The 27,300-nt window shown below is 38.2% G+C and overlaps 1 protein-coding gene across 10 annotated transcripts in view; it reads right to left on the minus strand.

Moving 5' to 3' along the window:
* FBXL13 (F-box and leucine rich repeat protein 13) overlaps positions 1 to 27,300 on the minus strand; it is a 204,665-nt gene that overhangs the window by 48,467 nt on the left and 128,898 nt on the right. For all 10 annotated transcript variants that reach the window (XM_072791447.1, XM_072791453.1, XM_072791450.1 and 7 more), the window contains 5 exons: positions 20,847 to 20,945; positions 20,186 to 20,303; positions 19,923 to 20,085; positions 13,452 to 13,571; positions 12,559 to 12,685 (listed from right to left, as the gene is read on the minus strand). In XM_072791447.1, the coding sequence (XP_072647548.1) occupies positions 12,559 to 12,685; positions 13,452 to 13,571; positions 19,923 to 20,085; positions 20,186 to 20,303; positions 20,847 to 20,945 (627 nt within the window). The remainder of the gene's footprint in view (positions 1 to 12,558; positions 12,686 to 13,451; positions 13,572 to 19,922; positions 20,086 to 20,185; positions 20,304 to 20,846; positions 20,946 to 27,300) is intronic.

Below are 27,300 nucleotides of genomic sequence, written 5' to 3' on the forward strand. Positions count from 1 at the left end.
AATAAAGTTTTAATTCCTAGATATTTTTGTGAAGTTAAAACAGGCAATATTGGTAAATGAATGTAAGGTTTCCATGTTTATTTTATTGCTGATAGCAATAAAAAAATTTGCTACAACCCATAGGGAAAGCAAGTAGTCAAAACAACAAAATGTCCAGTTCAAAAGAAGAGAAAAATTGATGGGGGAAAATATTTATAACAACTTCAAGGCAGACTTCTTGTCTTATTCTTGTTTTTACACTCAAACCTAGGATTGCTGCTTTAAATATAGTAGGACCCAGCTAATTACATATCAAAAGAATGAAGAAAAGGGCAAAGAAAATGAGTGAATAAACCTGTGAAATTTCTCAATGTTTGTGAAAAATAATTTAGAATAATTTGGAAAAACATACGTGTGTCCATTATTAAGTCTTTTTGTACATCTACAAAGAATTATATAAAACATTAACACCGTGCTTAATTCCTTTACACAGACCCACAAGAGTTCTGGGTAGTTTACTGTCTGTCCCAAACAAACTATAATAGCATAAAGCACCAATATTCAACCAAAATACTAAGCTTTTTTCTTTTCTTTTTTTTTTTTTTAAGATTTTATTTATTTATTCATGAGAGACACAGAGAGAGAGGCAGAGACACAGGCAGAGGGAGAAGCAGGCTCCATGCAGGGAGCCTGATGTGGGACTCCAGGATCTCATCCTGGGTTGAAGGCAGAAGCTCAACTGTTGAGCCACCCAAGTGTCCCCATCCTAAGCTTTCGATGTGCCCATGTACAACCATATACATGGATGAGCAATTTTGTTTTATAAAAATTAACACGTCCCTATCTTCATATTACTTGAGGCACGTGTGAAATTTGCCCTTGCTGACAGTCTCCTGCATTTTGAAACACCACCTCCCTTCATTCCCTCGATATTAGTCTAAACTCCTTCCTAACTTACTTCTCTGGATGTTCATTTTCAGTTTCTTTTGTGGGTTCATCTTTCAGATCCACCCAATAAATACTGGTTTCCTGGAGGCTTGAACTTAACCTCTTTTCTTCTTCTAGCTCATCTGTGGCTTCAACTACATCAACCATCTCTATATCTAGCCCAGATCTCTTTCCCGAGCTCCAGATCTTTCCTAATTGATAATTAGATGCTTGGGTGTGCCATAAGCACCTGAAAATCAGTATTGTTACTTTCAGAGCACTAGCATTCAAGCTGGAAACCACAAAGTTTTAATGGGTTCCTCAGTAGGGAGTCTGGCTGAAGGTGAACGGCTCATGATGAACTTTGATTTTAAGTACCTTGCTCTTTGAGTTTTGCAACTTTTATGATTCTCTTTATAGGTCCTAGATTTCCCTGGCTGGGAAACCTATAAATGTTACCTGTGCAACTTAGGATATTTGATATTTGAAGGATATTAGAAAACACATTCAATGAAATAAGATGCAATGGGGTACTCAGGAGTCTAGAATAACTGAGAACTTTGATGTAATTATTAGAAGTTTAGGTCATAAGAAATCAAAAAAGAACAAAAGATCCCTGACAGCAAACAAGAAGCCTCCTTTCTTGCTGCCCCACCCCCTTTTTTGAGGATAAAAATGAAATGTAAATTGTGATAGAAGGGACAGAACTTGGGAGAGGCTGTTGAAAACCTGCTTTTCAGTAAATTTTCTGCTTTCAGTTAATGGTTGAATTGGAATATACCTAGTTCCTATGATCCCTTGCCAGACATACTGAGGAACAAAATGAAACAAAACAAAAATGGTGACTCCAAAAGTCAAATGGTTATGTCTTCTTCTTGCCACTCAGAATAGAAGGGGCCCATAGTGTAGAGGGTTGTGTCGTAGTAGTGGAACCAAACATGTCTAAAATGGAATTCAGCATCTTGTTTCCAAGTCCTAATCTCTCTCTTAGGCTCTTTTTCTGGTTAACAGAACCACCATGTCTGCAGTTGATCCAGTAAAAACCTGGGCATTGTCGGTTTCCCCCCATCCCCTCTACTCTCTGTATCCAGCCAATCAATCACCAAGCCCTACCTAACTACTTCCTAAATGTCTCTTGTACATATCCATTCCACCACCACCATCAAAACCTCATTTCTAGCTGTACGAGTTCCACTCCGAGTTCTGCAGTGGCTCCATTGCATATAGCACATAGTCTGAATCACCTCACAGAGCACCCAAGGCCAGTCACATTCTACCCTCCACCTTTCTCCAGCCTCATCCCCTATCTCCTTGGGCCATGCTATGACAACACAAAATCAGCTGTGGGTCCCCCAACACATAACCCTCTCTCATGTCTCCATGTCTTCCCACCTGCTTCTTCCTTCACTGAGAATGTCTGTCTTTACCTACAAACACCTACTGAATGAAACCTTCAGCCTCACCTCAAAAGCTGAAAAGTGTCCCCTGACTTCTCCACAAATAGACAACAGAGACATAAGCACTCACTTTTCAACTTATCCATGCTGCCAAGATATAGCATATGTAACCATATATATTTATATATATACATAAATCTTCTTCACAACAAATATACCTCCTATGCCATAATTTGAATAAATCATTGCTAAGATCCATTGAGTGCTTACCATGTGCCAGGAACTATGTTAGGCAGCTTACATTTGTTATCTTGTTTACTCTTCACAACACTATGAGGACAGTATATTATAAACAGTGTTTTAAAGACAGGGAAATGAAGGCCCAGAAAGGTTAAGTAACTTGCCCAAGATATCATAGTGTGGTCATATCAGACAAGATGTGAAGGCACACTTTGAACTTATGCTTTTGGTAACTTTTAACCAAGTAGTGTTGTCACTCTTGTTGTTACTGTTTTGCCACTAGACTGTACCTTGTGACCAGATCTATGTCAATTTTTTTTTATGTCTGTAAATTTAGTACTCCCAGAACCTTGCATGGTGTTTAATAGACAATTGACAATGAATAAATATTTGTGAATGAATGAGTAGTCTGTAAAACTATCTGTTTTTGTGGAGCCAATTTTATCTTGCTGGCGTACTCTCAGAATTCTTGGATAGAATCTATTTCTCTTCATAATTATGTGAACTAGTGCTTATATTTCATATGTTCCTTTCTGAAAGATTTGTTCTGTTTGGTGCTGCTTACCACATTCTTTTAGAGATAAGGAACAAAACTTATACTTGGAAATATGTTTTATCTCAATTAGCACATCCTCTTTCTAAAATCACTGATAACGCTATCTTGTGCAAAGTCCTTCAGAATGTATTTTAACCTCACAAGTGATTTTCCTCTTATTCTATGGTTAGCAATTACAATTTTATTTTATTTTATTTTATTAAGATTTTATTTATTTATTCATGAGAGGCACAGGGAGAGAGAGAGGCAGAGACACAGGCAAAGGGAGAAGCAGGCTCCCTGCAGGGAGCCCGATATGGGACTCGATCCCGGGTCTCCAGGATCACGTCTTGGGCCAAAGGCAGGCGCTAAACTGCTGAGCCACCCAAGGATCCCGCAATTACAATTTTATAAAAATAATTTAGCTTTCTTTTTCTCAATTTTTAATCTATTTTATCTATTTATCTATTATTATTTTATCTATTTATCTATTAATATTTATTTCTCCTTACTTGATTGTTAGTATGAATTTTGTAATCATATTTTTTAATGTATTAACCATTAGATCTAATTTACTGACCTATAGATCTAAAGGAAATCAGGCTTTGGTCAACACACAGAAATACGTCCTCACTCTATATATATGGAGAGAAAGAAAATCAGCATCTTTGTTACCTAGAAATAGAGCATCTGGCCTTGAGACTGCTTGCCTTCTATCTAATGGAGGTCAAGGGGAGGGTTCTGGCATCAAAGATTCTCCTTTTGCAACGTTTCCAGTAGGCATTTTGCTGGCAACAGGAGACAATTGTCCTGTAGCCTCTGTAAGGAAAATCACTATTGCTCATGATGGTATCAACAGAGTCATATAAGGCCACTAGCTAGGAGAAGGGCCTGGAAAGGACTAAGAAGAGGTCAAACTCCATATGTAAGCATATAACCAGGGCAGAGTGCTTGTTCTATGCTTTTGAAAATCCAAGGCAAGCCCATTTGCCTCTGAGTTTCCCTGTTTCCTTTTAATTCTCATTCTTTCTATTTATTGAATCCCAAGTGATTTCATATGTTTCCTGCTTTAGAGGTTATGCTTCACTAAGCCTCAGGCCTTATTTATGTGTGTGTTCCATGCAGATGGGTGGTCTCTTGAAAGTGTATCACCAGATTAAGACACGCAGCTGTAAGCACTCCTACTCTAACTCACAACATAGCTGAGAAAATGTGGAATTTAAAGAAGCCTGGAGTGTTTGGGTAAAAGGAAAGAAATGGTACAAAATTCATTCATTCACTCACTCATTGACTCACAAATATTTTACATGCCCCTAGGCATTATGCTAGGCTTCCCAGCCTTTACCATCAGGAGGCTTACAGTATTGTAGGGAGACAGGTGTGGAATAAATATTAAAATATAATGAGCAAATGGCTTTTGTGGGGGCATTGTAAAGGACAGTGGAAATAAGACAGAAAGATCCTAAGTCTGCCCAGGAGTTCCGGGAGAGCTTCACACAGTTGAAACTTTTGGGATAAGCAAGAATTTACTAGGTGGACAAAGGGAGAGGGTGTTTCAGACAGAATAATTTTCAGAGGTGGGAAGGCAAGGAGAGCATGACATGTTTGAGGAGCTACAGGAGAGTCAGTTCTGTGTCTGTGGAGTTCAAGATGAAAAGTAGATGTCTGGTGGGGGTGAAGTGGTAGAGGTAGGTAGGGGCCACCTCAGGAAGAGATTGGACCTCTCCACTAGATTGGTTAGACTTTAAACCGAAAGCAAATGTGGAGCTTTTGAAGAAATATGAGCAAGGAAACAATAGGCTCCAATTTGCATGCTGAAGGATCACACTGCAGTTGAGTGGAGAACAGCTTTGAAGACCAGTGACACTTAAGGCAAGAAGTTAGTAAGGAGAAATAGTGCTTGAACTATTTGCAGTGGCCGCAGGGTATAACATATACAATTACAATTAACATGGAAACCATATGCCAACATTCAATCAGAATTTTTTTCAATTCAATTTGAAAATATTTTGCGTCCTACCCGTGATTCAAGAGGTATTATTACTGTGAGGCCATCTAAATAGATAACACCTCTCTGGGGAACTATGCTATAGTGTGACAGAAATAAGATATGGTATATTAGGAACTAGAAAAAAAAAAGGAACTAGAGAATTCTTACCTATTGAGAAAAAATGTCAAGAGACATTAGTGTCACCCTGTGATTTATGTTTTCTTAAGAAAGAATGCATCAATAAAATAAAACCCATTGATACTGTCTTGGAGTGATCTAGACTGAGAAGTGTGATTTTTTAAAAAGATTTTATTTATTTACTCATGAGAAACACACCCAGGGATCCCAAGAAGTATGATTTTTTTATAATTATGGAGAGCAGGACCAGTGTTTATTATAAAATTATTTCAAAAAATTTAACAAGGCACTATTCTCTTATGCCAACATGTTTTCACTATGTTACGATCATCAGGGTTTACTTGCTCAGCATCTCCCTACTTAGGCACATGAAGAAGAGAAGGAGGCACATCCCAGGCAGGAAGTGCAACATGTATAAAGGTCCTGAGGTAGGAAAGATTTTGACTTGTCTGCGGAGCTAAAAGAAGGCAGTGGGGCTGAAGGAGAGGAAATGAGGAGAGGAGGAGCATGAGATATCGGGACGGTAGGCAGGGATCTGTTTAATTAATAGTAAATATTCTTTCAAATTTTAGTCTTTCCATGTTTTATTAGACACTGTTGGATATTCCTCAGTCCTCCTCACATGACTACACTCACCTGGTTCTCTTACAATCTTTCTCACCTTCTTTCTTTATTCTCCTTTATGGATTCATCTTATTCCCACTCCTTAAATATTGGTATTCTATTGTGTTCTTCCTGGGTGCACATTTCTCTTCACTTCCCACACTCTCTGAGGATCTTGGCCACATTCACATCTCCATGCTAATGACTCCTATGAATCTCCCTTCAAGATGTCTCTCCCACACCTTTGGCTGAACGTGCTATACACTCTATGTCTGATAAAAGTGAAATCAGCTTGCCCTCAACACCAGTTATCTCTCTTTTTCGAGGGAGGACCGTCAGCTACCCAAAGCCAGATTTTTGGAATCCTCGTTATCCTTCCACCTTCATGCCAGGTCCTGATCTCCCACAACTAATCAATCTGCAAGTTCTTTCGGTGGCATGTCCAAAGGTATGTTCCTTTCTTACTATTTCTGGCCTCTACCTGGTTCACAAATTCATCATGTGTTTCTTTAGCTACTAAAAGACCTCCCACTGGGCTCCCTACCTTTAGTCTTTCTCTCCTCCAATCTGTCCCCCAGGGAACAACTCAAATAATCTATCTAAAATGGGAAGCTAACTACGATTGTGACTTCCCTACTACCTGCTGGCTCGTCATCCACTGGTTCAAGTCCAAGCTCCTTGGCACAGTATGGAATTCCTCAGTGACATCTCCTTTTCATAGTATATTTTAGTCATATCAAGCTACCTAGAGTCAGTCCCTTGTTCACAGAGTTCATTCGCATGCTTGCATGCGGAGCAGGCTGAGCTAAGAGTCCCCTTCCTCTCTTCTTCCAACACTATACTTGTCACACCATATTTAAATTACCCTTACTTACCCTTCCAAACTGGACTGCAGAGAACAGATGCTGTTCACATTTGGTAACCCTATAGCTCAGCATTTGTTTCTTCATTCAGTGAGTATTTATCAAGTGTCTACTACCCCAAGGGTTCAGGGAAAACAGCAATAAAGAAAACAGAGTCTTCATGGATCTCACATCCTAGTGAGGGGGCTCCAGGAGATTGCCCACATACAGGCACTCAAGATATGGTGCTCATAATTAAAGATTTCAAACATCAGGCAAATGAAAGAGTCCTAAACCACTGTTTAAGCGCACTGTCTGGAACATTGCTCTGACTCATTTTTCCTTTTAACAGCAAACATGGCAGTGACTAAGACAGCGTAAGCAATGGACTGAACTGCCCTAACTGTGGGTATGTGGTCTTGGTAGGTGCTAATTCTCCCTAACTAGAAGAAAATATTTTCCCACATACATGGAGATACAACCTCATATTCAAACAATCCTCCAGGGTAGCAAGGGAATTATTAACATCCTATTTAATTAGACATTTAAAAAGCTATAGGAGATTAAAGACTTTTACGATACTTTAAGATACCATCACAGTAGGGGTGCCTGGGTGGCATAGTCGGTTGGGCATTCCACTCTTGGTTTTGGCTCAGGTCTGATCTCCAGGTTGTGAGATCCAGCCCCACATGGAGCCCTGCGCTGAGCCCCTATGAGGCTCCAGGCAGTGTGGAGTCTGCTGAGTTTCTGTCTCTCTCTTTCTCTCCATCTTCCCCCCCGCCCGACTCATTCTCTCTAAAATAAATAAATAAATAAGTCTTTAAAAAAAAATTACACCATCACATTAGTAAGCTATTTCTTTCACTAGTAAACCCTGTCCTCTTTATATCGGAAGAGGAAAACTGATGTATTTCCTCATTCTCTGAAATGTAATTACCAGATAACTTCTTAAACAAGAACTTCTTAAACATAACTTCTTAAACTTCTTGAACTTTTATTCATGGATGATGCATTATTCACTATTTTCTAATTATTATAAGATATGTATACAGTTTGAAATAACTGTGTTCTCCTCTTTCCTCCCCCATTTAAATTAGCTTTCTCACTTAAATATCTAAGTTTCTGACTATACGCGTTTTTGCTTTTGCTGATTAACTTCCTCGTGAGTTTCCATGATTTTCAGAATGCAACACTGCTTCACCCTCTGCAAACCTAAAAAGCTCTTTCTATCTCTGAGGAGTGAATTTCGGTGATTTCTCTGAGTATTTTCTGAGCTCTCTACAACTCTATAAAGCTGTCTTACAGGTGACTCAAATAAACAGCAAACCTGCTCCTCCCACTGTGGAAAGGACATAGTTCAGTAAGGGACACCACCATTTATACAGATGCTCAAGCCAAAAATATGGCATCATCCTTGATTCCTTAACTCTCTTCTTTATCCCCACAGTCTATTTCTATCTCCTGTTGATTCTTTTTCCTCAGTGCCTCCCAAATCTGCAGACTTTGCTCCAGCCCTATTACCGTCTCCCTCCCTCTAGCCTTAATGCGGATGCTCATAACTGGATTACTGCTTTAGTTCATCTAGTTCATGAACTATTCATCTATTATTCCTATATCTATCCAGCAGATAGAGTCATCTTTAAAACATGTCTATTTGACCTTATTATAGCGTAGTTGACAATACTGAATGTCCCTCTGTTGCCAAAAGGGCAGAGAACAAATTCCTCGATGTGGTTTCCACACCCATCATGAGCTAGTCTCTCTGTTTCTTAAGTATCATCTCTCACCATTCTCCTCATGATCAAGCCATACCCAAATGTGCAGATTTCCTTGAGGCCACCATACTTTTAAACCTCTATTTATTTAGAGGTCTTTATTCAGGTGTTTCTTTGGCTCAGCGCATACCCCTCTTTCTCTCTTGGAAAAGTTCTTCTCTGACTCTGAGCAACGTTATTTCCCACACCCACCATGGTTTGTAACCACTTGCCCCAAGCCTGAGGAGCCATGTCTGTTTTCTTCATTCCAGCATCCCCAGCACTGAGTACGAAGTAGTCAGAACACAGATTTGTTAACTAAATGAGTAGTATGATTCTAACTGAAAACTCATTATTTAAAAGAACTGAGAGTGAACGTAATCATTAAAAAATGTAAGAAACTTTTTTCCCCAATAGGCACAAGTGGTCACATTTGATCCCTAGTGAATATCTGCAACATTCCAGAGTTTAAATCCCAAATGTTAAATCTCTAGTCAGATTTGCACTTCATCAGACCTACAATCCAGACTGGGGTTTAGCTGCCCAAATTGATATCTGAGCTGACTCATTTTATTTTGACTGTTTGAAATTAGCTTCCACAGCTGTTGTAGTACTGCATTGTCAATCATTTGCCTTTTAGATCAGAATTTAACCAATTTGGAGGAAGAAAACAACAACCTTCAGAGGACTTATTTTTCAATGTTTTAGCAGAATATAACTACCATTCTCCCCATAGATATCCATTTAGAGCTCTCTCAGATTGTGTATATTCTTTACAAGAAAAAAAAATGTGAATGGGACTTGAGGCTATATCCTAAGTTTTTAACTTGTCCTCAGTAGATAAAACTTTAGTATATGGTCTTTGAAAATAAAAACTGAGCTTTCCCTAAAAAGTAGGATAAAGCATTTAAGTTTCCCTGCTTTTATTCCACAAATGTTCACCAGACGCTCTGGGCTTGTGATGAGTGCTCTGGTGGGATCATATTTTGATGTGTTTTATACTGTGCTTTGATCCTCTACCTCTTGTTACCTCATGACCCTTCTAAAAACAGCTGGACATCTATGTGTCAGGAAAGGTTTTTACAGAAGAACACAGGAGAAAAAAAAACACAGGTCTTTAAGCTTTAAATTTGAAATCATGAAAGACTTGAGACATAATATTTTTCAAACCATATAATCAGTTGGAACATTTTTTTCTATTCCTAGATTAGATAGTCTATGTCAAGAGAAAAGAAGAAGAGCAAAACAGAGAACAAGGGAGAGGAACAGAAGGGGAAGGATAAGAGAAGGGAGGGAGCAGGGAAGGGGAGAGGAGGTGGAAGGAAAGAGTAGGAGAGGGAGGAGCTAGAGGGAAGCAAAGAATGAAGTGCTGGGGGATCCCTCATTCAGGGCCCTGTTCTAGACCTCCCTGGACTCTATCTGGAGAGAAAGTTGGAACCTCCTGATAGGTTTGGGGACTAGTGAATGGAAGTCCATTCTACCTTTCCCTGGTAGGGTTGTGAAAAGCAAGAAGGCATCAGAGGTTTCCTGTGCTTGCTGTTGTATCAGCTAAGATCTAAAGAAGAAAACAGAAATAACTCTGCATAAAACTGAGGACATTTCATTGTGACAAGGAATGGCTACATTTGTGGCAGAGAAACTAAGAAGCCAAATAGGATGACAAATCTAGAGGCGTGAGCAGCCACAGGGAGCCACTACTCCCCCTACGCAGGAAGACCAATGAGAAGAGATGTTTTTAGACCCCAGGGGCCAAGGTCACCAAGAAAGTTGGAACTACAGGAGGCCTGATTGGACGGAGAAGATTATAAAGGAAATGTAGCTGATGGTGATGATGAAAAGAAAGGTGGAAGTAAGCTCTGGCCTCTTCCCCTTCTTAACCTCCAATTGCTCACAAATTCCTCACAAGGACATGACTCAGCCACTCTATGGCTGGGTGAAAGAAGGGTGAGGCTTGGGCCTGAAAGCAAATGCACCCAGAGGTAAGAGCAGGAAAATGTCTGCAGGGCATGTCTAGGACTACGGACTTAAAACAGCCTCAGATTCCCCCAGCATGACCCAGAGGGGTGCAGAGCAAGGCATACATATCAAAGGAGCCTGAAGACTTAAAGGAACTTTGGAACTGGGACAAGGAAGACACATCAGGGATCTAACTAAACAGGAAACCACAGACATCCCAGGGGATTCCAGCTTGGACAGAAGACAACATTGACAAGATCAGACTTGTCTCCATCATAATGAGTTGACTACATGTAGCTGCCCCCACCCCACTGGTACCATACATAGATGACACTACCAAGGAAAGGGAGAGGAAATCATCTAGCAGAATGGAGACCAAATCAAAATTCACTCTTAGATAAAGGAAAGAACCAAGACCAATAAACAGGTACAGTCTTACATCTAACAGAGCCCACTAAATGTCAGGAAAGAATGGACACAGCACAGATATCAGTAATGCAATGAGAAATGAAGAGAAATAGGTCATGTTAAAGGATGTGCTGGGGCTGTGGCCTCAGGTGATATTTGATGAGCTTGAGGGATAAATAGGGATTTAGCAAGCAGATGGGAGATCCTCACCTCTATTGTCTTCCTATATTCATTCCAATGCACTGATTCTCTTTTTAATATTTTATTTATTTATTCATGAGAGACAGAGAAAGGCAGAGACACAGGCAGAGAGAGAAGCAAGCTCCATGCAGGGAGCCCAGTGTGGGACTTGATCCCAGACCCCAGGACCATGCCCTGAGCCAAAGGCAGATGCCCAACCACTGAGCCACTCAGGCATCCCAATGCACTGATTTTCAAAAGAAGTCAATGCATTCCTTTTCTAACTACAGCCCATTAAAGTCTTTTTGAAACCTGGCAAATCTTTCCAGGTTTATCTTCCTTTTGATTAGTAAGTGGGGCAGTGCTGGAATGATAGGATGAGTGTGAACTCAGTTTCAACTCTCATGTATATCAGCCATTTGCAGGAAATGAGCTTCTTTTTTTTTTTTTTTAATTTATTTTTTATTGGTGTTCAATTTACTAACATACAGAATAACCCCCAGTGTCCGTCACCCATTCACTCCCACCCCCCGCCCTCCTCCCCTTCTACCACCCCTAGTTCGTTTCCCAGAGTTAGCAGTCTTTACGTTCTGTCTCCCTTTCTGATATTTCCCACACATTTCTTCCCCCTTCCCTTATATTCCCTTTCACTATTATTTATATTCCCCAAATGAATGAGAACATATAATGTTTGTCCTTCTCCGACTGGCTTACTTCACTCAGCATAATACCCTCCAGTTCCATCCACGTTGAAGCAAATGGTGGGTATTTGTCATTTCTAATAGCTGAGTAATATTCCACTGTATACATAAACCACATCTTCTTTATCCATTCTCTTTTTTTTTTTAAGATTTATTTATTTATTTTAGAGAGAGAGAGCATGGGGGAGGGGCAGAGGGAGGAGAGAGAGTCCCAGGCACACTATGTTCTGAGCACAGACCCTGACAAGCGACTCCATCTCAGGACCCAGAGATCACAAGCTGAGCCAAACCAAGAGTCCAACACTTAACTGACTGTGCCACCCAGGTACCCCAGAAATTAGTTCCTTAAAATGATGTGATGAACACTGGGTGTTTATATGTTGGCAAATTGAAATAAAAAAGAAAATATAAAATTTAAAATGAATAAATAAAATGTATCCTTTTGTAGATTTGATGAGGCCATTTTTAGACTTTAGTTTTGAACTAAAGAGTGAGATCTTAAGGCACTCAGCTAGTCTTACTGAATGTTCAGTCCATAAGAAAAACATACATAAGCCACCTGGAATATATTATTTCCACATTACTAAACTTCTATAATGAAACAGATTTCAGATCTATCATGTAACATTCCAACCTGTCAGGACTTTGCTCAAAATACTGAGTTTACCATTTTATAAGCAGAGAAACAAGACCATTGATTTACAAATAACCTCAACTATCACTATTCCAGAAACAATATTCCTAATCTTACCTTTTATAATCTAATAATTTAGGAAATAAAAATAATTGATGTTCTCGTCATTGTTTACAAAATGAAAAATGATTATATTGCTGAAAACAATAAAAGTCCTTGAATTAATTTGAAAATTTTCTTTTTTTTTTAATTTTTTTTTGAAAATTTTCTTTACCTCATTAGAGATGTTTGTTCCAGAGAGATCTACCGATACCAAGGAAAAGATGTATACAATATGTTCAATTCCTAAGTCAGTCAAATATTCACAATTTCGTAAACTCAAGTAGTTTAAATTAGAGCAACTGAAAGAGAGTACGAAGAATTAATTTTAGCTTTTAATCACAGTGTCAGTAGTAATTTCAGACAGTAATCAAAACTGTCTGAGAGAAGTAAATGGTATTGAAGCAAGGACTTTCTTTTCCTCAAAATAAAAGTAAACTTAAAAGTGGAAAATAATTTGGTATTACAAAGTAGGATGAATTGGAGGTGGATTATGATATATTATTAAATATGTAACATATACTATATATATCTGTGGTTTCATTTCATATTGCAGCTTCTAATAAGAAAAAATACTTCATGCATACAAAAAACTATCATATAAGTAGGACGAATGACCACTAAAAGTGGAAGGTCAAATTTCCACTTATCCCTTACTTGTTTGCTACAGGAATTGGCTCTTACTATACACAAGATCTCTGACAAGTAAGGAGGATCAAGAACAAACCCACCAACTAGAACATCCATTGGGAGAGTAAAGGTTTACATAGATAGAGATAATGTCCTTGAAAGGTGCAGAGAAGTCACTCACGTCTAGATAGTGACAACTTCATTAATGACTCCCTCTCAAACATTGTCTAATGTGAAATTAATGAGAAACATCTCAGATATGATCAAAAGACTAGTCTACAACTCCAGTGTTTTTTATTTTATCTCACTGAGTATTAGACCTGTTTCTTGGTCTCCCAAGAGTTTCCAAAATGGCTCTGAAGGTTTATCTCTGATCTCTGCTTTAGCAGATACACAATTACTAATGATATGATGTAAAATTTTATTTTTTTATCATACCGCTCTGATAGTTTCACAATAGAGGCATCACTCAGGTGGATACAGTTACTTAAATTCAGCTCTCTTATCCTTGTGCTCACAGGACCATCAAGAAATTGCTTTAGTCCAACATCACCAATTCTGTAGGAAAGAGGAAAGCTTTACATGTCATTTTATATGTAAATCTATAGAGTACTACTTAAATAATAGCTACTACATTCAATATGTTCTAAAATAGCATGGTAATATCTTTATACTGGCATTGTGTTGATATTTTAAAACCAAATTTGGTTATATAACTTTTAGTGTTATAGGAAAAGTACAAATGATAGTAATGGGAGAAATACTAATTAAAATGTTCTTCCTGTCTACTGCTCATTCAATTTGATGGCATAATTATTAGAATTATTAACAAGACAGATGGTTCTTAAGATCTCTTTCTCTTGGGTTAAAATGTGATCCAGTTAAGGAGTTCCTGATGCAGTCTCTCCTGCAAAAGCAAAACACCCAAACTTAGGAAAGAGAGAAAACCAAGACTAACAGGCAAACTACTGCCAGAATAATGAAGGAACTTTCACAAAATACAAGGTCAAGTTAGCTGGACTGGAAATCTAATGAGTGTGGATTTTTTTCTGCTGAAGTACAGAAACCTGGATGAAGACCTTGACCTCAGTCTTCCCATATTTTCTACCCCTAATTCAGAGATACCAGTGTGTCAGGGCCATCTCCATCCCCTGCCCCAACCATGCTTTATAGTTGCCTGGAGATCTGTTTGGCCCATCCATTCCTTGTCTTCCATTGGGAGTTTTATTTCTAATTCCATGTGGAGACCACCAGCTCTTTCTAAAAAGCATTTCAGTAAATAAAGCACAACAGGAGATTGCACATTGCATCCAAAGAGGGGTGGCTTTCACACAGCACAACCCCACAAGTAGGTGTACTGATGAGAAGAGCCTTGGGAGCAATATATGTTGACTGCTGACAGCTTTTATGCCCTGTATTTGGTCAAATTTACAAAGAACTGCGAAGTACGGACAGAAGGTGAATGGGCCTGTTTAAGCTGCATGGGCCATATTAAGTGGATACTTCCTGTGTCCATCAACTCACCTTTCATCTGTACTAGGACAGGGAGATGGTGGCAGCACGTGGGAAAGCAGTTAAGGGTCTGGTGGGTGGATGGGTGAGGGAATAGGAGGAGAAAAGGGAGAAAGAGGGTACAAACACAACTGATTGACTTATTTATTGGCAAATACAAGGGCTGGAGTAGTCATTGAGAGATCTTATTACTAACCAGAAAATAAATACAGCATAGGATTTGTAAGACTTGAGAAAGCATACCTTTGAAAATGATTTTTGAAAGAAAATACAAAAACATTAGAACATATTAAACAAACAGTAGGAATTAATAAGTGACCTGGCTATACCAAAAATATTCTCAGATGCATTCTACGATGAAAAGGCAGTGACCTGAGATAAGACAGATGGCAAACATAGCAGTGTTTTTCTATATATCTTGATTTTTCAAGATATGTCTTCTAAGGCAAGAGAAACAAAAGCAAAAATAAACTATTGAGGGACTAGATCAAAATGAAACCTTTTTGCAAGGCAAAAGAAGCCAACAAGATAAAACAGCAACTTACTGAATGGCAGAAGGTACAAGTTACATCTGATAAGGGATTAGTATCCAGAATATATAAAGATCTTATAAAAGTTGGCCCCTGGTGACAGGGTCTGGAGAAGGGGCAGTGGGCACCATGTCAAGCCACAAAGGTGGCAGGAAGGAGCCCCTGAAGCAGCCCAAGAAGCAGGCCACGGAGATGGACAAGGAAGATGAGGCATTCAAGCAGATACCGAAAGAGAAGCAGAAGGAATTGAGGAGCTAAAAGCAAAGGCCACAGGGAAGGGCCCCTCGCCACAGTTGGAATTAAGAAATCTGGCAAAAAGTAAGCTCTTCCTTGTACCTGAGGCAATGGTGATTCTTATCTCCATTCCTGTTTAAACATCTGTATTCTGTCCTCAAATCACTAAGGTACACCTGAAACTAATGTAACCTACAGCTAGAATAAAGTGTTGTCTTAGATCCTGTTGTACATTTAAGAATGAACTTTTGTAAAAAGATAAAAAAATCAATCGATCATAAAAAAAAAGCTTATACAAGTCAACACCAAAAAAAACCAAATAATCCAATTGAGATAGAGGACCTGAAGAGACATTTTCCCAAAGATTTACAGATGGCTAACAGACACACAAAAAGATGCTCAATGTCACTTATCACCAGGGAAATGCAAATCAAAACTACAATGAAATATCACCTCATACCTGTTAGTGTCTAGCAGCAAAAAGACAAGAAATAGTGAGTATTGGTGAGGATGTGGAGAAAAAGGAATACTTGTACACTATTGATGGGAATATAAATTGTGCAGCCACCTTGAAAAACAGTATGGAGACTCCTAAAAAAATGAAAAATAGGACTACCATATGATCCAGCAATTGCACTATTGGATATTTACCCACAGAAAATGAAAACATTAATTCAAAAAATATATATCAATCCCATGTTTACTGCAACATAATTTACAATGGCCAAGATATGGAAGCAATCTAAGTGTCCATCAATAGATGAACGGGTAAAGAAAATGTTGTATGTATATACATATATATTATGTATATATACACACATTATACAATATACGCAATGGAATATTATGCAGCCATAAAAAGAATGAGATCATGCCATTTGAGACAAAATGGGTGGACCTAGAGGGACCTAATTGAAATAAATCATACAAAAACAAAACCATATAATTCCATTCATAAATAAAATCTAAAAAAACATATGATTCCACTTATAAGTGAAATTTTAAGCAAAAGAGAAGAAAACCAAATGAATAAACAAACAAAAAGCTGAATCAGGGGATCCCTGGGTGGCCCAGCAGTTTAGCGCCTGCCTTTGGCCCAGGGCGCGATGCTGGAGTCCCAGGATTGAGTCCCACATCAGGCTCCCGGCATGGAGCCTGCTTCTCCCTCCTCCTGTGTCTCTGCCATTCTCTCTATGTCTGTCATAAATAAATAAATCTTAAAAAAAAAAAAAAGTTGAATCAGACCTATAAATACAGAAGACAAATGGATGGTTGCCAAAGGTAGAGAGTTGGGAGGATGAGCTAAACGGATAAAGAGGAGATACAGGCTTCCAGTTATGGAATGAATAAGTCATGAGAATAAAAGGCACAGCATAAGGAATACAGTTAATGATATTGTAATAATGGTGTAAAGGGACAGATGGTAGCTATATACAGATAGTGAGCACAGCATAAAGTATAAATTTGTCAAATCACTAAGTTGTACACCTGAAACTAATGTAACACTGTGTGTCAACTATACTCAAATTAATAAAGAAAAAAAGAATAGATGGCAAAGAAACTAAAAATTCAATGATAAGTATAATAACCTAATTTAAGTCATCAGAACCAAAACTGACCCTTTTAGAAAACTGAATTAATATGTAGAAGGCATATTTGAAAAGTTCCTTTGAAATGCAGAAGGGTAAAGAATTAAAAATAAATGAGATAAAAAATGAAGAACCAGGATTCAGTCTTTAAATAAAGAGGATTCTTGAGAGATATAACAATAAATAAAGCAATAATCAGAGACATATAAAAGCCTTTAAAATAGCAAAAGAGGGCAGCTCCGGTGGCTCAGTGGTTTAGCGCCGCCTTCAGCCCAGAGTGTGATCCTGGAGACGGGGGATCGAGTCCCACGTCGGGCTCCCTGCATGGAGCCTGCTTCTCCCTCTGCCTGTGTCTCTGCCTCTCTCTCTCACTCTGTATCTCTCATGAGTAAATAAAATAAAATCTTTAAAAAAATAAAAAATAAAAAAATAAAATAGCAAAACATACTCCATACATTAAAAAAGAAAAAGTAAATAAAAACAAAAGGTAAAAAGTACAAATAGTAGAGACATAGAACACAAAGAAGTCCTAATATATTAGTTTTATAATAATTTATAATAATATAAATAAGTTGAAAATATCTCCTATTAAAAGATGAGATTGTCAAATTGGTTTAACAAATAACTCTAAATTATAAGTAGTCTATGAGAAACACATTTAAAATAAAATGACAATACAACAAAATAAATTGCAGGGGTGCCTGAGTGGCTCAGTTGGTTAAGCATCATGACCCTGGGGTCCTGGGATCAAGACCCAAGTTGGACTCCCTGCCCAGTGGGTCTTATTTCTCCCTCTCCCTTGCTCCTGTCCCCTGTTCATGCTCTCTTAAATAAATAAATAAATAAATAAATAAATAAATAAATAAATTATTTTTAAAATTTGCAAAGATGTATATATAATTTTATATTATAATCCAGGAGGCATCAAAAGTCAATAGAAAAGGATTATTCAGTTAATGTTCCCAGTTAATTGGTTAATGTAGTTAGTCCCAAATCTGGCTGTGCATCAAAAGCATCTGTGTTGTTTAAAAAAAAAAAAATACAGGGGATCCCTGGGTGGTTCAGCAGTTTGGCGCCTACCTTTGGCCCAGGGCGTGATCCTGGAGTTCCAGGATGGAGTCCCGCGTTGGGCTCCCGGCATGGAGCCTGCTTCTCCCTCTACCTGTGTCTCTGCCTCTCTCTCTCTCTCTCTCTCTGTCTATCATAAATAAATAAATAAATAAATAAATAAATAAATAAATAAATAAATAAATCTTTTTTTAAAAAAAGGACTATCCTTTAAAAAAAAATACAGAATCTGGGATTCCATTCCTAAATATTCAAATTCAGTAGCTCTAGGGTAGGGTTTAGGTGTTTGTAGTTTTATTCAGCTCCTCCAGTGATTCTGATACCCTGGAATTTTTACTTTTAAAACATGTATATGTTTTTAATTTACCTTTTCATTACTGGTTTTTAATTTAATAGCATTGTAGTAAGAGAAATAGAGTTTGTTGATACCTATAATTTAAAAGTTGTTGAAACTTGTTTTAAAACTTCATGCATAGTCCATTTTAAAAAGGACTGATGTGTGTTGAGAGAAATGTATATTCTCTGACTCTCAAAGTTACTGTTTAAGCTTATCTCTTATAGATGAGTTTTTTAAAATCTAATCTGAAACTTTTATACTAAACTTTCTCTTTTTATCCTACGATATACTCTTTCATATTTTATTTTTTATCTTTTTTTTTTTTTTTTTTTTTTACTCTGCTATCATGAAAGGAATTATCTTCCATCTCTGTACTTTTCTCCTCAGTGAGTTCTAATCTGCTATCTGGAAATCCATTGAGTTTATTTCAATAACTCTTATATTTTGTATTTTTTAAAGTTGTTTTTTTCTAAAAAAAATATTTTATCATATTTTGTTGCCTGCTAATGTTTCTGATTTCATTAATTTCTTCAGATATTTCATACACATTTGCTTAATATCCTATGCCTGATAACTCCAATATCTGAATTATTTGAAAGTCAAATTTATTTTGCTGTTTCTGGTGACTCTTTTTCATGGTGTCTCATGTCTTCATACATAACAATTTTTAATTGTGAGCAGCTATATTTTATTCTTAATCTGAGGAATCCTAGAGGCCTAAATAGAAAATGCTCTCCTCCGGGGAAGCATTGAATTAACTTCTTGCAGGAGCCTAGGCAATGGTGACATAAACATCTATGCTCAGAGCAGCAATACCTTTTATGTTTGTTTGCTATTCATTATTCATCTCAGAGTATGTTTGTTGAGAGGCTGGTGCAGAATCAGGATATTAGATATTAGAGCTTTCTCTTACTCTTTGTGGGTTCAGCAATGTATTTAAAGTATGTTTCATCAAGGATATAAATTGTGGCAAAGAGTCGTTTGAAATGTTTTGTCAACTATGGAAGTAGAAAACCTCCATTTATTTTTTTTTAAGATTTTATTTATTTATTCATGAGAGACACAGAGAGCGAGAGAGGCAGAGACACAGGCAGAGGGAGAAGCAGGCTCCATGCAGGGAGCCCGATGTGGGACTCGATCCTGGGTCTCCAGGACCATGCTCTGGGCCGAAAGCAGGCACCAAACCACTGAGCCACCCAGGGATCCCCACCTCCATTTATTTTTAAAGTAGTTAATCTGTAGAAACTTGAGTGAAATATGAGGCTGAAATTCAACTTTTATTTTATTAAGAATTTGTCATCTGTTCATCTGTTAGGGAATCCACACGAGGAAAAATCTAACCAGTACTCAAGAGGAAACCCTTCAGTAAGATTGATTCCTCCTAAGCAGCTAACAAAGCCCATTTGGGAAAAGGCCTGTTAACTGAACTAGCCATGAGAACCCTCACTAGGAAAAGTAGCCCTTAAGTGTTCCTGGGAATTCATTTAATCTTTTAAGGGCCCATGATTCCACATGGGTGCCCCTTCTTGGTGTTGCCACAGATTTTCATGTTTACTGACCAGTGAGCATCTTGAGGAGAGGGTCTTGCACATTCTAGATAATTAATATTTCTTGAATATATAACTGAGTGACTCATTACCTTATACAATTTGCCAAATTCAACACAGTTAGTTGCTTCAAAGGTGAAAGCGACATAAGGCTACCATCTGTTATTCTCTTGCAGTCTACCATGTAAATGTGATTGATGTTTGGATAATTCTTGTGTATATATTTGAAGCATGCATCAGTAATCCTTTTATTTCCTGTTTTAAAACAAACAAACAGAAGACAAGTATTGTATTTGTAATTCCCCAAGAATAAAATTAAACATTAATGCTGAACCCCATTTTTAATATCACAGACCTTCAAATCGGATCTTTCTGAGGTTACAAGTCGAAAGAGCTTTAAAAGCACAATCAGAGATATGTGGCGCACCAATGAAAACTATTGATGTAATACGAGTGCACTTTTCAGCTAACGCCTTTAGAAGAAAAAAGATGATTAAATTTACCACTGTGTATAGAACAAGCTTAGCAAAGTAATGAGGTTATTTATTTTTCTCAATATTTTCAGAAGCAGACATATTAACTATTAAATTTTCCTAATTTCAAAGACAATGGAACTTTTATTTAATATATTTGAGTATAGTTACATTTGAGTAATGGAGAGGAATCAGAATTAAATCATGTTATGAAGTTGAGGGACAACATGAGAAAATGGAATGCTGAAAAATATTACTACATTTAGAAGTTTGACGTGTAAAACTCAAAGTTTATGCTTAGGCTACAGTATCTCTGAAACAAAAATATCCTAATTGTGAAACAAAGGTTCTTGTAGGGTGTGTAAGGATTCAAATGTTCAAATGTTTGTGTGTGTGTGTGTGGGTGTGTAAATTTTTAATGATTTTCTTACTATAAAAACAACTAAATTGAAAATCCCATTCATACTTTTCAGTAATTCACGCCACTAAAAAATGTGCCCATCTATTAGGACTGAGAATAAAATGTACTTTGCAACTACCTACTTTTACACAGTTGTCCGTCAGAGTTGGCATGTCATTGATGGTCAGATGCATAATTCCAGTGCAGCTGTTTGCAATGTTCCTGAAGCCTTGGACTGAAATCTGAATTGTACAGAGTAGATGAAAATGATGGGAGAACCCATTAGCATGACACCTAATAAAACCCTAAAGAAGTTATAAATAACCAAAGGTATGTCATGATTTTGCTACTATATTTTAAAACTGAAACCATTAAATATGGCAGACGTAAGAGGGAAAGAATCTAGTCTTTTCTTCTTTAATACTTAATTTCTTATATGTATGTTTTGTGAAATGATTACCACAATAAGTCTAGCTAACTTATTGTTTAATTTCTTATTGAGGCAAAATTCACATAACACAAATTAATCACTTAAATGGGCCATTAACCATTCATAGTTTGATGCAACCACAACCTCTATCTAGTCCCAAAACATTTTTATCACTCCTAAAAGACACCTAATCTATTAGGTAGTTTCTTCTTACACACGCCTTCTCCCAGCCCCAAGAAATCACTATCTCTGTGGATTTACCTATTCTAAATATTTCAAGTAAGTGGAATCATACAATATATAGCCTTTTGCGTCTCCCTTCTTCCACTTAGCATCATGCTGTAGCATCATGTATCAGTACCTTATTCATTTTTATGGCTGAGTAATATTCTTTTTTTTAAGAGTTTATTTCTTCATTTGAGAAAGAGCATAAATGGAGGGAAGGGAATGGGACAGAGGGAGAGAGAGAAGCAGACTCCCCTCTGCGCAGGTAGCCTGACACAGGGCTCGATCCTAGAACCCTAAGATCATGTCTTTAGCCAAAGGCAGACATTTGACCGACTGAGCCACCCAGGCACCCCTATGGTTGAATAATATTGAATGAATATACCACATTTTGTTCAACTGTTCATCTGTTGATGAATAATATTTGGGTTGTTTCCATCTTTTGGATATTTTGAATAGTGCTACTATGAATATGCATGTACATCTATTTGTTTGAGTACCAGTATTTCAATTCTTTTGAGTGTATGCATAGGAGCAGAATTGCTGGACTATATGGTAATTCTATGTTTAATTTTTTAAGGAACCACCCAAATGTTTTCTACAGTGGTTACACTATTTCACTTTCCACAGGCAATCTAGAGTGTTCCCACTTCACATCTTTGCCAACATTATTTTTCATTTTCCTTTATTTTTTTAAAAGATTTTATTATTTATTCATGAGAGACACAGAGAGAGAGGCAGAGATATAGGCAGAGGGAGAAGCAGGCTCCCTGCAAGAAGCCCTGTGTGGGACTTGATCCCAGGACCCCAGAATCACGCCCTGAGCCAAAGGCAGACACTCAACCACTGAGCCACCCAGGTGTCCCCCATATTTTCCTTTTTAAAAAATTTCCTAGTGGTTTTGAAATGGTACCTCATTGCGATTTTGATTTGCATCTCCTTAATGACTAATGATATTGAGCATCTTTTCATGTGTTTATCAGTCACCTGCATATCTTCTTTGGGCGAATGTCTATTCAAGCCCTTTGATTATTTTTTAATTGGGTTGTCTTTCTGTTTTTGATTTGTAAGAGTTCCTTATATATCCTAGACACTAGACCTTTAGATAGGTGATCTGCAAATATTTCCTCCCATTCTTTGGGTTGTCTTTCCCTTTTTAAATAATGTCCTTCGATGCACAAATTTTTAATTTTGATGAAGCCCAATTTACCTGGTTTTTTTTCTCTTTCTGCTTATGCTTTTGGAGTTATATCTAAGAGTCCATTGCCCAATCCAAAGTCACAAAGATTTACCATCAGTGTTTTCTTCTAAGGTTTATTATTTTAGCTCTTATATTTAGGTCATTGGTCCATTTTTTAAAATATTTTATTTATTTATTCATGAGAGACACAGAGAGATAGAGAGGCAGAGACACAGGCAGAGGGAGAAGCAGGGTCCATGCAGGGAGCCCGATGTGGGACTTGATCCTGGGACCCCAGAATCACGCCCTGAGCCAAAGGCAGACATGCCACTGCTGAGCCACCCAGGTGTCCCAGTCATTGGTCCATTTTGAGTTAATTTTTGTATTTGGTATGAGGTAGGAATCCAGCTGCATTTTTTTGTGTGCAGATATCCAGTTGCCCCAGCACCAACTGTTCAAGAGAGTATTCTTTCCCCCATTTAATGGTCTTGGCACCCTTGTTGAAAATCAATTGGCCATAAAAGTGTAGGTTTATTTCTGGTCTTTCATTCTATTTCATTGTGGTTTTTTTTTTTATTTCATTGGTTTTTATGTCTATCTTAATGCCAATACCACACTGTTTTGATTACTGCAGGTTTGTAGTATTGATTTTTCTTTCAGCCATTATTATCCACATTAGTGGAAGCAGCGGCAGTGGAGTATATTCAAAATACTGAATGATCGAAGGATCAGATGCATTTGATTATGAATTTTCTTAAAATAATTTATTTAGGTTTCATTTCCTATAACAAATAGGATGAATGGGAAATCAGATGGCATTTAGACTCACTCACTGTAAGAGTGGTGATAATTAGACCGAGAGTCCACCCAGGAAGAGACAGCAGAGGGAACACCCCTGCAAAGTCATCGTCACAACAGTATGACAGAGAACAAGCAAGAGCAGCTATAAGGGACCTCTTAGGAGACCTCTGAAGACTTCATGTGTACCATCTGTCACTCAAGGTGACTTCCAAGGTTCTGTCATTAAAGCCTCCACCTATTTAAAAAGGACTAGCCAAAAGTTAGGGAACTGAGTGCCACATCCTCAGGACAACCAGAGCTCAGCTCAAATGCCGCCTTCTCTTTAAGTGTCCCTGAGCCTCAGATTAGGCCAGGGTCTTTTTAGACACTTAAAGCACTGTTTAAGTATCATAACTATAGTTAAATTTATATTATATTTAATTGTTGAACTAACTCCCTTGTACCCCAGCTCCCAGCAGGGTACCTAGAGTGTCAACTGAGTAGATAATCAAGTAATATTACTACGTGAGTAAATGGAAGCATGTGAGAATGAATTAGGAGAACCATGCGTATAGCTAGGTTCTGTTGCCCAGCACACATGACAGTGTGAGTACTTGGTCAAAGGCCAGGGGAAGCCCTTGAGAGCAGGGTCTGAGCATGCAACCTTGAGGGGCTGCCTCAGGTAGAAATATATTTAGTCTATGTTCTGAATGCTTGTGTCCCTGCAAAATTCATATATTGAAATCCTAAACCCTCACGGAGGTGATGTCATCAGGATATAGATCCTTTCAGAGGTAATTTTGGACTCTGCTCTCATGATTGCATTTAGCACTCTTATAAAGGAGGCCCCAGAGAGATCCCTTACCCCTTCCACCATGTAAGGTTACAGCGAGAAGGCACTGTCTGTGAACCAGGAAGCAGACTCTAAATAGACATTGAATCTGTCAGTGCTGATCTTGAACTTCCCGGCCTTCAGAACTGTGAGAAATAAATGCCTGCTGTTTATAGCCTGTCTAGTCTCTGGCATTTTGCTATAGCAGCCTGAATGGACTGAGATACTAGAACAGTTTTTTTCTAAAGAGTTTTTGGGAAATATGTTTCTAATATCTGAACAATGTCTATTTTGGCCCAGGAATTTGAGAAAATTATCCTAAAGAAATAGAGCTGCACACAGAAATTTATATATAAGAATTCTCTTTCTTAGCCCTTTGTTCTACTTAGACCTTCAACAGATTGGCTGAGGCCCAACCAAACTGGGGAAGGTAATCTGCTCTACTCAGTTTACCAATGTAAAAGTTGACTTTATCCAGAACACCCTCACAGGGACGCCTGGGTGGCTCAGTGGTTGAGCATCTGCTTTTGGCTCAGTTTGTGATCCTGAGGTCCTGGAATCAAGTCCTGCATCAGGCCCCCTTCAGGGAGCCTGCTTCTTCCTCTGCCTGTGCCTCTGCCTCTCTCCGTGCCTCTCATGAATGAATGAATGAATGAATGAATGAATAAATAAATAATCTTAAAAAAATTCCCTTCACAGACAAACCTACAATAATGTTTAATAGAATAGTTGGATACCCCATGGGCCATTCAAGCTGGCACATAAAATTAACCATCACAGCTACTTTGGGGGCTTTGAACATTTGAGATTCATAGCTGATGTTGTTTGCTCTTGCCTGCTTGGTTTTGGCTGATCATATGAACTTGCCTGGCCACATTTTTATCCATATCATCATCTTTGAGATTATCCACTCTATCTGGCACCACTAAGTATTTGAACCAGGCAAAATTTAAAAGGAAAGCTTAAAGATCTTATTGTCACCTCATATTGTGAATTTAAAACAGAAACCTTCAAGCCTTTAAAGTTTCAATTCCAAATACTTAATTAAGGAATTTCAGTTTCTCAAAGTTGAATAACTACATTAGTAGGGGAAGCATTCTATTTTTAAATGCATGTGTCTGAGTATTATTTAACCTGTGTAGCTTTGCGAGAAATCATTTTTCAGAGAGGGAATGTGATTATCCAGTGTTATGGAAGTCTCCACTCAGAAGTGACTGCTCACACTTGATGACCTACTACAAAATGGCAGGAGGTAGGAACAGCCAGAGAAAGGCAGGCTATTCCAAGGAGCTTGGACTTCTCCTATATGCTGAGATAGGCTCCAGGAGATAAGGAAACAGATGCTCTGGTTCCTTGATCGTTTTTCCCCAGATTAAAAATTGACAGAGCAAGAACACAGATGTTCAGACTCTTAATCCAGTGTTCCTTCTGATTAATATTCTTCAGCAACAACATCTGTTTCAACTGTCCCATCCCAGCTGCCATAGGTTTTTAAACCTAGATGCCCCAGCCAGAAAGACATCTGATTTCTCCAGTACTCAGTAGACCTCTCTGCTTTTTTCTGACCTTGTACCTCCCTCTGCCTCTTTCTCTTTTCCTCTACCCAAGCCTTGACTATTTCTCAAGTTCCAATGCATGACTCCAGCTACTTTCCTTCTCTTTCTCTTACAAGCCTAAAGCTCTATTTTAGCCATAACCCTTTCCTATAATCTGCATGTCTTAATTACCCCCCCCAAATAAATGAACTTACACTCTTTTTAAAATTTCTTACTGTGTTGGACAACTGTTTGGGGCCGAATGAATTAAATTTGGGAGTAAGACAAATAAAGTCTGGGAAAGAATACAGAATCTGACTACAAACAAAAATTGAAAACAATTCCAAGTCAAAGGTAAAGGACAAGTGAAAGCAAAGCAGTGGGAGTGCTAGACTTGGATAAAGTGGCAAAATCACCCTTGGGATAAATAAGAATTATATAGTGGGTAAGGAGGGAGGGAAAGCTAACGGAAGACCCATAAGGCAAGAATGAGGTATTTTCTACAAGTATTCCCAGAGAAAATTCCAGGGGAGGTGAATGAACATTAAAAATCTGGAGATCAGGGGATCCCTGGGTGGCTCAATGGTTTAGCGCCTGCCTTCAGCCTGGGGCGTGATCCTGGAGTTCCGGGACCGAGTCCCATGTAGGGCTCCCTGTGCAGAGCCTGCTTCTCCCTCTGCCTGTGTCTCTGCCTCTTTCTCTCTGTCTGTCTCATGAATAAATAAATAAAATCTTAAAAAAAAAAAAATCTGGAGATCAGAGAGTTTGGAGTCAGCAGAGATGGGTTTGAGCCTGGCTCTGCTTCTTTCTCACAAAAGGCAACTCAACCTCTCTTGACACTTAGTTTTTCATCTGTAAAATGGGTATAATAATACCCCAATTTTTTTTAGGAACTACTTAAGAAAACAAAATGGGATAATGTATATGTAAAAGTGGTTAGTTAGCACAGTGTCTGGCATGTAATACTGGACACATGCTTTCTTATTACTATTCTCCTGAGTGCATTGTGCTCCCACAGAGAAGTGAAGATTCAAGAACTAGAGGTAGAGGACCTTGAGAGATCATTCTAGTGCATCCCTCGCATCACACACATAAAGAAATGAAATGGTATTCAGAGAAGTCGTGAGATTTGTCCCCAGGGCTGGACCATGTCAGGAAGAGTGAGTGCTCCACAAGTACTGAATGAATGAACAAATGATACTGAGTCACACCATCTAGAGGCCACCAATCCCCACAGGACACACAATTCGAGGGATGGGAATAGTTGTTTTTTACAATACTTCTAAATTCTTCCCCTTTATCTCAAATCCTGGGCCATTACCCTACCACTAGTGTTTCAAATAATGGCTTCCCCTGGGGGAAAGAAAAAGAAAGAAAGAAACTTTTCTTTCTTGCTGTCTTGGAAACATATTCATGACAAGATTTTCTGAACAAGGGAAAAAATTATAGCAGTAATCAGCCACAGCTGAGTGATTCCTTGCAATGCAGCCAGACACTTGGTGCTATCAACCAATAAGACTGTATCCAGAGAAGAGGTGGGGGAAACCTCTAAGAAGAACTTTTTAGTTTTGTCTTGGCACAAAATGCTTGGTTCTCTACATGGTTTATTTTAGAA

This window comes from Canis lupus, chromosome 21 (assembly GCF_048164855.1).
Source record: "Canis lupus baileyi chromosome 21, mCanLup2.hap1, whole genome shotgun sequence".
Lineage (NCBI taxonomy): Eukaryota > Metazoa > Chordata > Mammalia > Carnivora > Canidae > Canis > Canis lupus.